Raw genomic sequence first — 17,689 nt, 5'->3', positions numbered from 1 at the left:
TTAAATGAAAACTTGAAATTCATTACAACTATTTAAATATCTTTATAAGGAAAATTCTATTTTAGGCTTTTAATTGGGAAAGTTAATTGATGATTGTTCAAAAGTAGGACTCGAACCCAAAACAAGCTGTGAAACTTTTTTTATTACTTTGTATTGAGTATAAAATGTTTTATATAATAATTTATGAAGGTGAAAGTCAATCTTTATCAATAAAAATTCGCAATTATACTTTGTCAATTGTTAATAGACATATACATGTATTAAAAATGCTGATATTTAAAAAATTAAAAATATTGTAAGTAAATAAATTATAATTAATTACTACATGTTTTTATTTGTCAATAAATTTAAATTTAAATCATCATCAACACTGAGTCATAAAAAGACTTAAAAGGGTGACTTCCAATCATCACAAATTAATTCAAGAATTTATTATTTTGATCTACCTATTGAAATGAACCATGTAAATAGAATTTTATGTAGAAAGTTATTGAAGTCATAATTTATAAATAACCATAAATATTTAATATGATCGAAGGTTCGATTATCTTCCACAAGTAATTAAATTATAAATGTATATTCATTTTTCATTGAATAAAGAACAAGAATCAATTTAAGGTCAATATTTATTTGAAAAACTTCTTTGATTAATTCTTTAATAAAAAAGGCATTTACATAATATTTATGTTTTTTATTGATTCTATTGATAAACTTTTACTCATCTTCAGAGTGTTAAAAAATTTTTAACGTTACTTTCAACAATTTGACTGATTAACTTAAATGCATTAATAAAATTGAAAATACTTACTGGACATGAGGATAAGAGAATCCACACCACTAAAAGTGAAAGATGTTTCATCTTCCCTGAAAAGAAAAAAATTAAAATGAAGAATTCATGACACTAGATATGAATATTTAATATTTTTGCAAGAATCAAACCCAAAGCAGCCTCAACTTATTTTATATATTTTTTACCCTTTAAACATTATTTATAAAAAAAAAAACAATCTTTATTGATTAATAATTGATTATTTCCAATATATAAATAGCATTTCACTATTTTTATCCATTCACTTGATAAGCACATTACAACACTGCTCTTGGAACATCGCATGACTTTTATTAATACTTTTCTTATTAGTCAAATAGTCATCTACATATTGACTCTCCTACACACATACTTTCATTTACTTGGAAACGCACGATAAGAATATTCAATATTATAATGTATGATCCAACAGAGTAAAATTTTTTGAAACTTGTGTGGGAGTTTAAAGAATGTAGGCATGGTATGAAAGAAGAATAAAGGTGTTCAAACTTTCGGAATTAATTCTAAATTGTTTTCAGTCTCTAAAAAAGGTAAAGCATGATGTAAATACCAGAGGTAAAATATGTTCTCGAGTTACAGTTTAAAAATAATAATAAACAAAACAGTTGATAATTATCTTAAGCATCTTTTTGTTGCTGATTTATTGCTGTTATAAGTTAGCTACTCTTTAACTCCTTAGAAACATAGCTTAGAAATCGTATAAAAAGTAACAGATGCACCTGCAAAACCACTTCCTTCTTTTTCAGTTTGTTCTCTTCGTCCGGTGAGGTCCGACTTAGCGTGAAATTTTGAAAATTAATTTTTTTTTTTATTTCTTCGTCAGTGAATTCATTGGAAAAAAATTAATCAATCATTTGTAATTAATTTTTTTTTCATTCATTTTTTTGCATAAAATATTTTTGGAATAAATTAATACGATGAATTTCAATAATTATGTATCTAATAAATAATTGTACATAAGGAAGAATTTTCCGTTTGAATAAATTCGGAATTTTTTTTTTTTTAAATTAATAGATTAGTGTGACCATTAAATTATTATGGTATGTATGTTATTTACTATTTAATGTGTTCAAAAGAAATAATTTTCTTCTCACTATAATTTTTCAAATGACATTCCTTTGATAATGGAAGTAAAAATAAAAGACCAATGTAAAATAGTGTACTTGATCATTTTTAAGTTGCAGAAAGCATTCTATTACCGGATGCACGTGATACAAAATCAAATCGACTGCCACTGTGATATAGCCAAGCATAAGCACCGGATATTTTTTTATGTGCACTCACAGATGTAACTTCAACAATTTTTCCTTGGAATCAATCGTTATACCACAACATTACTATATTTATATATGAGTTTATTTCTTCCCTTCATTGCCGTCTCATGCCCTTTTTGATAAATAAAAAGAATTGGCAACCATATAGGTAAACCCTATTGTAACTAAAGATAAAATATACTCTATTACTAAAAAATAAAAAAAAACAGTTAACAATATATTTATTTTAATTCATTAAAAACAATAAAAAGTATAAAAAAATTTTTGCAAATGAATGTAAATTGTTCATTCAAACACTTTTATCATTTAAATCCCGTTAGTTTATTGTCAATGTTAATCATCAAGTCTTATTTCCGTCAATTATTACATCACTATTCGACGTTCGATCAATAATATAAAACTAATTTCAATATTAAATGAGAGAAAAAATTCTGTTAATGAATAAAATTATAAAGGAATGTTTTAATAAATGAAATTAAATACATGTATAAGCCTCATCATCCTTTCGATTCTTCCTATAACTACTTACAGCTTGATGCACTCACTTGAGGTTAAGATTCACAATAAGAATCAAATCATTACATAATAACATCCTCGCAATAAATTAAATGAAGATAAAAAAGACGATCTTGATGTACATCAAAATAATTTTTATAGATGAGAAACTTCCTTATTCTCATGAGGATTTCTATAACTAGACGACCCTGACTTTTCACTCATATATTCATACCCACATTTATCTACGTGTGTGTACATACAATACATGCGGTTATTCTGATTGCGGTAATTTACCTGATAATTTGTCACTTCAAGCTCTTCATGTCTTCTGTTGCTTTAACTAAGCAGAGACACTTACATGTACGTAAATGCCTGGATATATTAGAGAAAAACATAAGGAAGAAAAATACATCTATATACAGAGTATGTACTTATATCTATGTACAAAAGGATGGATGTTCTTTGTTGTTCGTCAACACGTCTGTACGAGCTATAAACTAATTGCCTCCGTTTCGTAATAATCCTTGAGAGGGGAAAGAGGAGGCAAAGTTAAGCGAAGCGATATAGAGTACCGAGGTCGTTATCCTCCAAGTTGCATTACATCACGAGCACATTAATTAATTACAATCGGGTTTACTACTCATTATTATTTCGAGTTGACGTTCATTCTCTACCACCGGGATGCTTCATTAGTCCATGAAGTACATCGAAAATGTACTCGAGTTATTTTTTAATTGTTTATCTACTCAGATTGTAGAGAAAAGTATGATCATACAGGTGGAATAGATAAGCTTGAGTTATTTTTAAAAATGTGATTTTTTTTATTGAAATTACACAAAGTTTAACCTGCTGAGATATATATTTTTAAGAGTAATGAAGTAAGTAGAAGACTGGTCGTTGTGTGGAGTTTTTAAGTCAAGTGGAGAAGAATATTTTTAAAAAGCTTAATCCAGATTAGGTTGAGTTGAAAGAATTATGGTTGGTTATTAATTGTAAATAAAGTTAATAGATATGAATAATAAGTCTCTTCAATCTTCATAGTAGTGGAAAGGGGGAATATATTATTAGAGAATAATTTTTTTTAATTGCTAAAGTCTAATAGTTAATTCACGTAGCAGCAAAAAATTTTCATCTATTAACTGTGATTTAAAAATAGCAATATTGCAATCACAAGATTTGTATCTATTTAAAAAAAGTTTTGGTGTCACATTTTTTGATGCATAAATTTTTTTATAACTTTCGAGAGGATCAAACTATCAATCTTTTTATCGTCATAATTGAAGATTCGTTTAAACTTTTATCTTTTTTGTATTTATAATATGACTCACTGTTGTAATTAAAATAAACAATTTTATCATGAATACTATATCAACGCAATTAAATCTCCTGTTATTACATATAAAAAGGTATAATTACATAATTTCTAATAACGACCGTTATGTTATATCGTGAAAATTACAACAACTAGTATTTAATAAATAAACAAAATAATTATAAAGAACGTGACAGGTGAAAAAATTCTCTCTATAAAAATATGTTACTTTTGTACATTACGTTATGTTTAATTATAAACAATCATTTTTTAAAAATTAATACTCTAAAGTGGTTCAACATTTTTTTTTAATTTCAGCTATTTTTTCTTAATTAGGAACATCTGTCCCTATAAATATATTGCTTGTTCCCATTCATTTAAAATTTTATCATTATTTTTTTTTAAATAAAAGTGGAAAGTTTAATTCTTACGAAAAATGATCAAAATATTTCTGAATCATTTATTCTCCATAAAAGTTTTTCACATGAAAATCATTCAACATTAATTTTTTTAAATTCATTGATACTCTTTTTAGAAATTCTTTCCCATAAAAAAATAGACAGATCGCACAGATTCCTTTTGACCAAGAAATTGAACGATTCCGAACAAAAAATTTCGATCTTTAAATTCTTATGCAAATATATAAAAAACCCATAAATATGAGATCATTCACATGCAACTATTTGAATGACATTGACAGCTGATTTTTCACACTGACTTGACTTTGAAATGATCAAAGTACAATAAGCAAGGTATCAACTATTGTCGACCTTAGTTAGCCTTTGAGCCATTTTAATACGGTAATCTACTATTCACTTTCCCTAATGACACTTTTTAGGGATCCATTGTCAACAGCATGACCTTTTCGAGAGCAAGAAATATACCTGTCGCATCACACAAACCCAAAAACTACCTAACAGGTGTGTATTCACAAAGCCTAGACCGCAAGTAAAGCATGAAACTCGAGCATCATCTTTAGTAATTCATGATGGTAAATAGAAAATTTTCAGGAAGCTGTTAATTACAATTTACAGCTGTTTAATGATAATCCGACAGTGCGATAAGAGCACAGATAAAGCATGTTGGTGGAGATAGTGATGGTGAGGACCTACGTAACCTTTTCGCAGTAAATCAAGTGGATATATGTCTGAGTAATATAAAGTGTTGAAAGAGGGAGGAATAAATTTCCATGTACCACCAGGACGCAAGCAAAGTACACATGTTAATGAAGCAAAAAAGAACATGGGACTACCCTTCTTCTTTATAGCGATAAAAAAATGAAGATCCTGTACGACCTCCTCATGGTATAAGGCATAAGCTTCCCAAAGATATCAGTTGTATGTATGCTGAGCACGCCCGAGTGTCGCGTTCTCTTTCTTCTTCTTTTCATAGTGAGATAAAGCGACAAAATAAGAGTGAGAGGAGGACCCAAGAGTTTACCTTGGGTCTGGACTTGTACATTTATACCTGAGGCAACATCCGGCATGATTCGACAAAGCAAAATAGTCAGTGACTCGCGTGCTATGAGTTAAAAGAGTGTAGATGGCGTGAAGGGATGTGTACATATATGTATTAGATAAATGTATTTAAATCAACGACGCCCACTAAGTGAAACGAGTATGAGTATCTTGTGCACCAGTCGAGACAGAATGTGCTGGAGTGAAAGTCATGTTTCTTTATATGTACACATATGTCTTTACGTATATGAAGCATAATAAAAATCTGTGGGTTATTTTTTTATCTTGCGGCCTGGTTTTAACATGATTTTTTTGCAGATGAACCTCACAGTACATCTAACTTTAATAATGCATGTTGTTATTATCAATAATTAATCGATTATCGATCAATATTAGCAAATAATAATAAGATCAATATGTGAATATTAAATGGTCTATTAATCAATAAATAATATTGACATCTTGGAATTATCATTTAATTGCTTGATGATCATCTGCATGAATGGTATGTGAAATAAGTTTTCAGTGATTGATTTAATTATCGATAATTAAAAAAAAAATGCAGTTGTCATGTTTTCTTTTTTTTATTTTGTAATTGAATTTTAATATATGCATTAGTTTTAAGTAGCATCTGTTTTAATAGGTTCTTTAATTTTTATGGGAAATAATTTGATAGTTGACCCTGAGATGGAAAAGGATTTTATGGAATCCTGACATTTCAAGGCTCTTGAAACCTTTCTGTTGTAGATCATTTTAAAAATCCTTGTGGGTGTATGTACTTGAGCCAAGTTTTATTTAAGAATTTCTCACGAAACAATGATGCAACAAATGTTTCTGAGGGTGCAATTGGCATATTTTTATGCAACTTGGAATTAATGAGGTCTTGACTAATTTAACTTTGTTTTATTCTCCAGCAATTTCTTTCGAACAAATAAATATTCAATCTTACAAATTCACTTATTAACAATCATTTTGCATCAAGTAATTTTTACGTTGAGTTATTCACTGTTTGCCAGGTCAAAATATTTTTTTTTTTATGTAAATTAAACGGGTAAGTTAATTAGCCCTGAACGAAACACTGAAATCTAATTAAAGAAAATGTTAGCGGCTTTATAAAGTGAGTGTAAAAGATCAAAAAATACTATTCGTCATTAAAGGAAAGTAACCGATAAAATATTAGTTGAAACTTAAGTTTATCGAGGTCTCATAATAATTAAAAAAATACTATTTTTTTAGGAATAATTAATTATTCAATCTATTTTCCAGCTATTTTATCAAATAATTTCCGCTTATAAATTGTGAAATTTTCCATAAAATCCTGTCCTCATTTAAATTCATTTTAAAAATCATAATCAATAAAAAGATCCTCGTAGTTAAATTGTTTTTATTCTTGTGATCCTATTATCTTTATTATTCTTGAACAAAAAAATGTATAATAAATTTTTTCTTAAGAGTTTTTTTTTTAAATCTTCAAAAAAAGTTCTGTTAATTAATTAATTGTTATTCACTCATTATCGATCATCATAAAAAAATTTTTCAAATCCATAAAAATGACCATGACCCCAAATTCAAACTAGATCGATCAATAATCTTTAGCGTGTCGCAAAGATCAATGAGCAATGATGACATCCTGAAATGACAATTATTCTGACAAACTACTGCATTACGGTAGAGCTCCTGACTATTACTCTTATAATAGAATATACACATACATTCACATTTATACAATATATGTTTACATAGATCTATGCAACATGTCGACATAGAGATGTATTGCCAGCCGATTTATGACACGGTTACATACCGCAGACTGCTCGTGTCCTTCTGCACGAATGTATCACACGATTAATCGTGAGATGCTCACGTATGTATAATATCTATTACGTGATACTTATTATTGTCATTTGAAGCAAACACGTGCTATTATTCTATCGTTATAATCAATCATCGGCAGCATTTTCTTCCTTTAATAGTGTATTATTAAATTTATAATTTAATAACAATAAATAACGAATAGAATAAAATAGTCAACAATAAAATTCAATCTCATAAGGCTATGAATTATGACAATTCTATCATTTTATCACGACGATTAAATTTTTCACTTAGTCAATGAAATGACGTGACAGTCTATATTCAATTTGGAATGCTGGGATGGTTATAGATGTGAGATTCTTAAGTAGGTAGTTATGTATCAGAAACAGAAGGCACAAGATTTCCAAATATGGAAGGAAGTAGTGTATGTCTCTTGGAGCTCGCATTTCTCTTTCTTTTTTCACTCTCTTTCTCTTTTAGTCTTACTACGTATCTGTACATACTTGCGAGTCACTCTGATGCAAGCATTGAACTCTCCGCCTCGACCAGTCTCCAGTTATGGATTCACTCAATATAACGAGAACGATCCAGGCGCCTACGTAACTGTATAGTCGCCCCCTCGTGTACGTCTTTAATTGACAATCAATTACATTCTTTTTCTCATAGATTACACACTTTTTTTTTCTGTTTCCCGCCTTTTTTAAATTTATAATCACCTTGAAAATTCAATTTTCACCGGATATTTATGTCGTGAGACTTTTACTGTCATCCTAGATGAGTTTTAAAAATACCAAGGTGATGTAGAGTAAGGTTTAGTTGCATGTAGGTGCTAGATCTTGGGAACGGTTTGAACTATTTTAATCGCTTAAGAGGTCGATCGATGCATCTTGAGATGCCGTGATGTTAATACAGTTTTGAACGGACGTAACTGTTTTGTTGACCTTTAGTACATCACTTTAATTGACAATAACATTTTTTAGGTATTTTGTTTTGAGTTTCCCGCTATGTTTTAGAAAATAATGTACATGATATACATTTAATGAGTGATAGTATTCTTTTTCTATCATTCATAATGCTTTTCTTAATTTTCTTATTTTTTCCTTCATTTTAAAAATGGATTAAAATTATTTTTTAGAGAGAATATTTTAAAAATTTCAGCTTAATTTGTAACAAATTTCTATGTACTTTGATGACTCAAAACTGCATTAATAAAAGTTAATTTTGTAATTACATTTTTCCAACGATAAATTGCAAACAGTTAAATTGATTGCAATTATTGTGAGGTTAACCAATATCATCCAAGGTCATTCTAGACTGGTTACAAACTTTCATTGAAATATTTAAAGCCATTTCCGTTAATAAGATTACCTAAAATGATCTTCAGTCGTTTAATCAAGTAATCAAGTGTTCACTCAATGATTGATCATCCTCAGAATTAATAATGATGATTGTTTATGGACATGAACCTTCTGTTCAAGTATGGGAAAGAATAAATATAAATGAATGATTAATAAACCTGATGATGGGACTAATTCTTCAATAGATACTCACGTGGGAGTCGATACTTTTACATAAGTATATAAAATTTCAACGAATTGATACATCTACCTACACACATGTGTCACTCACACAATATGTTGAGAAATGAAGGAAAAAAACCTATGTGACATTTAGTAGAATTAAAATGAAATATAATTTTATTATTATACAACAAAAATATTTTTTTTCATCCAAGTATTCTGGGAAAAAAACATTAAATAGAAGAGAGAAGAAACTTAAACAAAACCGACGACCTCCTTGAGAACGGTCCTTGACTCGGGGCTTGAGAGTAGCAAAAGGAAACAGAAGAAGAAGAATAAGAAGTAGAAGCAGAAAAAGAACAAGAAGAAGATGATGATGACGATGATGATGATGATGATGATGATGAAGAAGGAACGTCTAGAGATGGTTGGAAAAGGCGGTATACGAGATTCCTGGGTGAGAGTAGACAAGGGAATGTGATAGGGTAGATGAAGTGAAGGAGGAGGAGGGTAAGGAGTTAAATAAAAAGACAAGCAAGACTCTAAGCGAGCCAACGAAGAAGAGGAAGAAGAACACTAAACAAAGATGGAAATGGCGCCTATGGGCAACTGCGAATTCTAGTAAATTCTTATAACCTTCAACAATTACTCCTCCACTGTTGGCAAGGGATTAAAATCAATTTCAATTTAAATAACATTCAATTAAATTATTGTACACTGATAATAATGAATAATTGGTATAAAAGCTTTCAGGTTTTAGATGACATTGCAGTAAATGCAGATATTTAAAGTAATCAAAGTCTTCCCGATACAAGCAGCGCTTTTATAAGGCCATGACTATAATTGGCAATGACCAATCGACCGCACCTCAATGTTATATACCACTTTCACGCCTTTGCCGATGCTTGTCTCTCTCACTTCTGCCATTTTATATTAACTTATTGCTGATTCTCATGTTGATGACGTTGTCGATGATGCTTGGATTACCCCATTAAAAATTCACTTTTGGAGTATTTGTTGATTAGGTCAAATAAATTTTTTTTTTTTGTGTCCTTTAAAAATTATTTAGTAATGAAATTTTTAGGTGTCATCTGTTGCTTTACCAGTTTAGTTAACTACAATTTTTACTTTTTACTTATTAGTATGATTTTGATGACGAATCTTTTAAAATAAATCAGTCAAAATAACTAAAAAACTATAGTCATCAATTGAGTACTAATACTAATACAATAATTGATTTATGGAGTGATGGACTTGACACTAGTAATGAGCAAATAGTTACTGGTTTGCGCTTATTTTTTTGAATCGCTTTAAAATAATAATTTTCAAAAGTTTTTTCAAGTGTTTTTAGTGTTCACTTCCCTGTTTTAACTTCTTCCACATTTAAATCAATTTTTTACGCCATTAAATTTGTGCATTCTAAAGAGCCATTGTAACATAACCGGACTCTTTTCTGTAATTTCACTTATCCGAGATTTTTTGTTCGCATATAAGTTTGTACGCGTGATGGTAGTAAACACTTAGTCGGTAACCGCCATCACATTCAAGAGCAAACTGTAAATAAGATACTTAAGTTAATGAAAAATAATTAATTCAGAATGAATGAATAAACGTTGGAAATAAATAGTAAAATTGAGTGTATTTGAAGTGAGGAATGAAAAAAGAATAAATTAACAAACAAAAGAAAGAATATAATAAAGAAAAAATGAAAGATGTCTCAGAGAGCAGGAAGTAATATGCTTGAGAACGTGAGATCGTTCATCGAGGATTGAAACTTCCGTTGATCGCGTATGCATTAAAGGGAAAACTAGATTTTCTGGTTAAAAGTGATCCTCTTTACTTTGCTCTCTATATAATTAAAATAATAAGAAAAACGAAAGGCTGTAAGGTTTAAAAGAAACCTGCTATTTATCTATTAGAAGATGAAACTATTTCTAATTCTCAATAGTGTCTACCTGAATAATTTGCTTAGCTTTTCCTAGAAAATTAGGACAATGTGCCTTTGTTTAAAATTTTTGTTTAATAATTTTTCTCATATTTTAATAAAAGCTTCTAATTGGAGCACATTTATTTTAATTGATCTTTGTTAATGGCTTATTGTTTTTAATGATAAATATCTGAAGTAATCATAATAAAAAAAAGTAATTAATCTTTATTTAACCCATGTTTTTTATCAAGATTAGCAAACATTTATAATGAAAATTTTTGGAGTAAAAATAGGAAATAAAATATTCAAAACTATTCAAATAATTACAACAATTTTTTTTTTGCTTTAGGTTTGTTTATGTTAATTTATTCTATTTTTTAATTTATAAATATTTATCGCTTCGAGAAATTTTAAATATATTTATTTTTTATTTTCAAGTAACAAATATTTGTTTTTATTAAATTTGTCATGCATTTGAATAAAAAAAATATATCAATAATAAATGAATCATATGAATATAAATTATCCTATTAGGTTTTTTTACTGTCACGAAATAGGACAATGGTATCTGAAGGCGATACAAAAATGAAAGTGCACTGATAATGAATTCAACAATGAAAAAGAAAAAATTATGCAACATAAAAAAAAGCCTCTCAAAATTTCTCTGAGTCATATAACCGTTCTTTTCTACACAAACCTATCCACCATCCCATTGTTTCCAACGGTAAAAATTTTTTTTAACTTCGATTATAATAATAAATCAATTTTCCATCATCAATATCCGAATGGTCTATGAAATATCACCAAGAAGAATATGATATCACAAGTATGAGAACTTGACTGTTACTTTAGAAGGAAAATGCCCGAGTCATTTCAAGTATATACACCAGTTGGTTCGAATTACCTATATAGGATAATCGATTACATGATCGGAATATGTATAAGGAAAAAAATCTTCAACCTAAAGAATGACTTACACGGAAATTTACGGTATTTTAAAAAGCCTTAATGCAAATATTAAATTGCATTTAATTAGCCATTAGTAATTAACTAGCAACAGGTTAATCGTAAATAATTGCATAATTAGATCGAGGATGCGTCGAAACAGATACATGTATACGTGTGTATACAGACACAATCAAATGAAAGGACGATATGTAAATTTTTAAAAATGAGGGCGAAATAAGATTAAATAAGCATCGTCCTTCAAGCGTGTGCAATTGTTTTTATTTAACTCCCTACTAATACTTCACACGCACGCGTAGGCTTTATACCCACGCATGTGTGCTAATTTTCAATATTTTCTATGCCATGTAACGAAATAGTTGCTAAACTACCATGACCTCATCTAATCCTTTACTATATTTCTAAGTTTTCACCATCACTAACTATCCAATAGTTACTTCCTTAAAATGCTATTCGCAAAATTTTTAGAATTTCTTTCTCCAAGTTCTAAAGAATTTATTGCAGCGCAATCAATCATTGTAAAAATAATTTTCTAATTATCAAATATTTTCTTTATTGTTTAATGAATTTATTAAAATTAGAATTTCGAATGAACATTATTTAAACATGGATTTATTTAATTTTTGAAATTTAAAATTCATCAATTTTATAATTATACTTATTTGTGAGTAAGGAAATATTCAAGTCGTTGAATATTCCACATTTCTACTAGACTGCTTACCAAGTATCAGCTCTTATTTTCAATTTAAATAAATATTTTCCACTATGATTGAAAAAGGGATATGATATGTGATTTTTCGAGCCACTGAACTGATTTTTCCCTGAAGGAAGAAAAAATAATCCCACAGTAAGAGCAAATTCTTGACATATTAAATTATAATAACGAATAAATTATTATTTATTATCAATAAACTAGATAAAAAAAATATAAATTTTCCCTGTAATTATGCTTATCATAATCACCAATATTAGCATCAAACTACTATACAGTATATCCCTTCAACACTTTTAATTATAACCTCTAAGAGTAATAAATAAAAAATCCACAAGAATAAAATCATCATCCTTCTCCTAACCTTCTGCACGGTTTTCCCACCGTATATTTACGCATATATTTGTAATATATGCTCACGCACGTAAATATAATTGTCACTTAACTGTTTGATTATGTGTACTTTCTTTAACACTCACGCACTTGCACGCAAATTTTTTATTTTAATTAAATTCGTTGTCTTTTTTTATTTGTTCTACTCACTTTCATGTACACTATAACAAAAGAAAATTCATTAAATATAAAACAATGGAAAAAATAACCCTTTTTTCTTCACGGGGGTTGAATTACATGACTTTAGCAATAAATATATTTGTTAGAAAGTTCTTTTCAATAACCCGAGGCTGCTTTGGGCGACTAGTTGATCGACCTTTTGCGGGTGTAGTGCTCCCTTTTTTTTATGATACAATCTCAATATCCTAGGCTTTATTACATTTGCCTTTTTCACTATTAACTTTCAATATTATTCCAAGGTCAGACAAATCTTTCAGGAATAAGTCATTAGTCTGTAAAACCCTTTGTTAATGATACCCTTCAAATAAACCCCAAAATAAATAAATTAATTGACCACACGAATAAATGATTAAGCAGATAAATTTTTGGTGCTCTTATATTCCGTATGTAATCTTTTTTTCGGTCAAGACACAGTTTCGACGGCGTGTACTTTTCTCCCGCAAATACTTTCTAAAATGCGTTGAGGTGACTGCACAACCAGAGATATGTATATAGACGTATAAGATTGTATAGCAATAAAAATTTTGCAATAAATTATTTTTTGTTGATAAAAAAAATAAACACTCTATTGTTATTATTATTAAATTGGTCATATTATCTGTATGATTTTTATCATTATTATTATCAAATAATAAATATAGTCCAGTGTTAGAGCATAAGTTGTTCCAAGATAACAATGTAATAAATAGAAACACGTAATTTAGAAAGACAATAAAAACTACCTGGACTACGGACAAAAATTACACTCGTAATAACTCTCGTCTTCAAGGCGAACAAGACAGCGAACCGTGAATCCGTTTTTTCGGTGCTATAGACGTCCTTTGCTGATAAACTTCCGGCCAACAGACGTTAAAAATTCTTAAGAACGAATTCCATAAAAATGGCAATTATAATGGTAATAAAAAAAAATTGCCAATAAAATGATTAACAATAATTCACTGTTTTACTTGAATAATTCAATTATTTTTCCACATATTCCGAAAGATTTGTCTGTGAATATCATTAATAATAATCCCTCAAGAAGTCACCAACAAGCCGACATGTGTTTGTATGTTTTTTCTTTCAACAAACTTACCTGTCCCCATGGCTGATCATCAGCCTTCACCCTTGTCTTCTTTCCCACCTCTCTCGCACTCTGTTTTCTGCTGTCACTTTGTAAAACTGAATTTTCACTCGTATGATCAAAAAAAAATTAAAAAAAAAATAATTAAATGAGGTGGAATAATATAAAACACTGCACTATTAAGATTCACTTTAGTTGAAAATAATTTCTCTCCACCACTTCGTCCTGCCGGAGAGACCGCGGACGGACTGGTACCACCTCAGTCCAACTCCTTTCGTGAGACTCGACGGTTTCTACTACCACATCTTCATGTTTGTACAATACTTGCAGCGTCATGTCTAAAAGCCGCTGCTATTGGTCGAGAAGTACGTTCTCTTATTTCTATCTCATTCTCATACCTTCTAAAGCACCTTCTATCCTACACTTTCCACGCCCGCAACTCTTATGTCTCTGTCTGACTTATACATAACTGTAATTAACTGTCTTGTGTTTGCCAATTTCTTCAACTACTCCTTCTTCTTTATCTTCCTCGTCGTCGTCTCCTTCGTCCTGGTCCGTTGCTCAGGCTCCGGAACTTGTTGAGTTCATACTCCCACAGAGGAAATGGGTGGATGCAAAAGAGATCATATACCATATACGTTTGTGTATGCATGGTAATTGATGATACTCAAAGCTTTTGCAGTTATAGGATTCACTACTGTAACATATCGACTTATTTCTTATTACCATTAAATAGCTTTTATCTTTATTTGACTGATAACAATAAACATTAAATTACTCTTTCAGATAAATTTTAATTGAGACTTCGACTAAGAAGTTAAGTATACCATATTAATTAGATCTATTTAATTACTTTTCATTATGTAAATACCAATTCTTTTATGAAAGTTTAATCTACTTAATTTTTAGTAATGAAAAAATAATTTATTCTTATGAAAAAAATGTTTTTTCTTTGTATTGGTTAACTTTATGTAGATAAATTTTTTCAAGTTCAAAATACTTAGACTGATCATAAAATTGAAACGTGAGCTTTGAAAATGCTATTTTGCTTAACTCAGAGAATTATTCATCAATTATATACTATTAACAGCATTAGAAAATAATTTAACAGATTCCTTAATTTATTTAGAAATAAAGAGACTCTTTAAGTGGTTCTAAAGATTAATTTATCTTCCAAGTATATATTACTTTTTAATAACAAAAAAATTATACTCTAGAATTCCATACATTACTGCAATTATTCAGTCAACAAAAAATCCATTATTCATAAAAAATGGATTAATTCATCACTTAAAAGCATGAATTGAATGCTATAAAATAACCTACATTTCATTATCCTTTATGTTACATTTTTTTTTCAAAAGGTATCGTGACAAAAAAAATTAAAGCCGAACTAAAATTATTGTCCCACAATTATCTAAGGTTATTTGAAACAATGTTGTCGTATAATAATCATTACGTATGATATAATTGTTTTAATTCTTTTCTTTGAGTTACGACAAATCCGGCTCTGGTAGCAATGACCTTCGACATTACCAAAAGAGGTATGACTTGATGAACGAAAGGTCAATACATCTCTCGAAGTTTAAATTTCCTAATACCTGTTTACGCTTTATTCACGGAGTTCAGCGACTTTACTTTGCTGAGTTTTCATTCTCTTTCTCTTACGCTTTTCATTTGCTTCCTCGTCGGAGAATTCCTAACAAGCATCTACAAGGCCACGATAGATGCAAACTCCCTATAAACAAAAAGAATTTGAAGCAAATAATCAACATTTTCTAACAAAAAAAGCGAAAGTGATTGTTTTTTTTTGCAATGAACTTGTCTCATATCGTTACCAGGTAGTACATTTCAAAGATTTATTTGGGCGTATAAATGCATAATAATTACTGATTTATTGAACATACTCATGATTGATTATTTTTTGATATAGTTATCATGGTATCGTGCTGGTAGTGACGACACTGTGCTACATATCATGAGTTATAAGTATACACAACCTACTGAGACATAAAAATAGATGAAAAAATTGGTCATTTTTTGAGGATAAAATATCTAGGAACAAGCCCTTGGACGATTTATGATCATGGTTTACGATTCGCAGAAGATGCAAATAGATTGAGAGAAGAAGTCAACGTACCCGCCACAAGTCGAGTGAGTTCGATGCTTGGTAAGAATATATATATATATATATATATATATATATATATATTATATACATGTATATGTATACACAGAAATATTCATGAAATACTATTATTAATTTTTTCCATGAGACACAGTAAAAATGTAACATGGCGAATTAAAAAATCTCTTGTTATGTCTAACTACTCATAAAATTATATGATTAACAATCAAGCATAAATTTTTATCTTGTCTATAATAATTATTCATATCTAGAATATTTAATATTCCATTATTTTAACTATGCAGTCACTAAGCTTTAAATATCTATTACAGAAAAGTATTACGTACATTATAACGTACATCTTTGTATTCAGCAGACAACAAGATATATTACAAGCTTGGAATAAAAATTGTGTGGCATTCTTTAATGCGTTTATTGATATATTTAAGACCTTCAGACATGTGTTTTTAATATTTTTTTCAATCTAATTGAGTTAGTAAAGGAAAATTATGTGTTTTAACTTGTATGTATGGATGTAAACTTGTTCCTATCTTTATGGTAGGTAAACGACTGAACCAATTTTGATAAACAAGGTATAAAACTTTTTTTTAGCATTTAAATGTTATTACAACTGTGCACTTTTTGTGATCAAATGGCAGACGCAAAAAGTATACAGATTTTTTAAAATTTAATTTATTTGATAACTATTTCGTTTGATAAATAAAAGCAATCTTATAAGAGTATGTTAACTCATTTTTCCTATCTAATTACTCCTAAAGTTCTATTTTTATTATAACTTTACTAATATTATTATTAAAGTGTAAATTTCATGTAAATTAAAAAAATAAAAAGCTATAAAATTCAATAAATAATGTATTCAACTTCAACTCAAATCGTCTTGCAATAAAATCTTGAGTATATTAGTCCTTTTATTAGAATACATACACTAACTCGTTAATAATATAAATAGTTTTCATGTAAGCATAAATAACGAACCTAATGCAATCTAATCGCCCAATTTGTTATTTTTATAGTCAACCTTATAAAAAAACTGAGGGTAAAAATAAATCCTTCATACAGAGAATTTCTGCAATGGTTGAATGAAATTAATGATACATAGTTATCTTGTAGGGATAACTCTACATATGTATAAATATATACATACATATGTACTGTAATACGCAACAAGAATTCGAATACTAAATAATAGAGAATAATATGTGTGTGTATATCTAAACGCACACATTCCTATGAAACATGCATAAAGAGGATAGATCCTGAAGGAGAAAACGAAAGAATAGAAAGAAGAAGAATCACTGACAAGTGAGGAGGATCAGACTTAGCTCGTGTGTGTACGATAACACTCTGCTGATATTTCTTATATATGTATTATATATTATTATGTACATAACATTACCATACAACATGCAGCTTCTATATTCTTCCTCTTTCTCTACCTTCGTTTTTTCCTGTTACATACATACTTTTAGCTTCCTCTTACTCTTGTATTACGTTCTTTCGTACTTTCTTCATTATATGTGTGGTTTATTATTATAACGGACTCGTACTCAGCTGTTGACATTGTACAGTTTTTGGCCAGGCACCAAACCGTTGA

The 17,689-nt window shown here is 29.0% G+C and overlaps 1 protein-coding gene across 3 annotated transcripts in view; it reads right to left on the bottom strand.

Moving 5' to 3' along the window:
- The window catches only part of dpy (dumpy), a 64,875-nt gene extending 50,681 nt beyond the window's left edge, over positions 1-14,194 (bottom strand). For all 3 annotated transcript variants that reach the window (XM_035095485.1, XM_035095487.1, XM_035095486.1), the window contains exons 1-2: positions 13,959-14,194; positions 809-864 (exon numbers count right to left, since the gene is read on the bottom strand). In XM_035095485.1, the coding sequence (XP_034951376.1) occupies positions 809-864; positions 13,959-13,968 (66 nt within the window). In that variant the 5' untranslated portion in view covers positions 13,969-14,194. The remainder of the gene's footprint in view (positions 1-808; positions 865-13,958) is intronic.
- Positions 14,195-17,689: the final 3,495 nt, after the last annotated feature.

This window comes from Chelonus insularis, unplaced genomic scaffold, assembly GCF_013357705.1.
Source record: "Chelonus insularis isolate UGA/USDA-ARS -01 unplaced genomic scaffold, ASM1335770v1 contig_135_pilon, whole genome shotgun sequence".
Taxonomy (NCBI): domain Eukaryota; kingdom Metazoa; phylum Arthropoda; class Insecta; order Hymenoptera; family Braconidae; genus Chelonus; species Chelonus insularis.
This window is presented reverse-complemented; position numbering and strand designations above follow the sequence as displayed.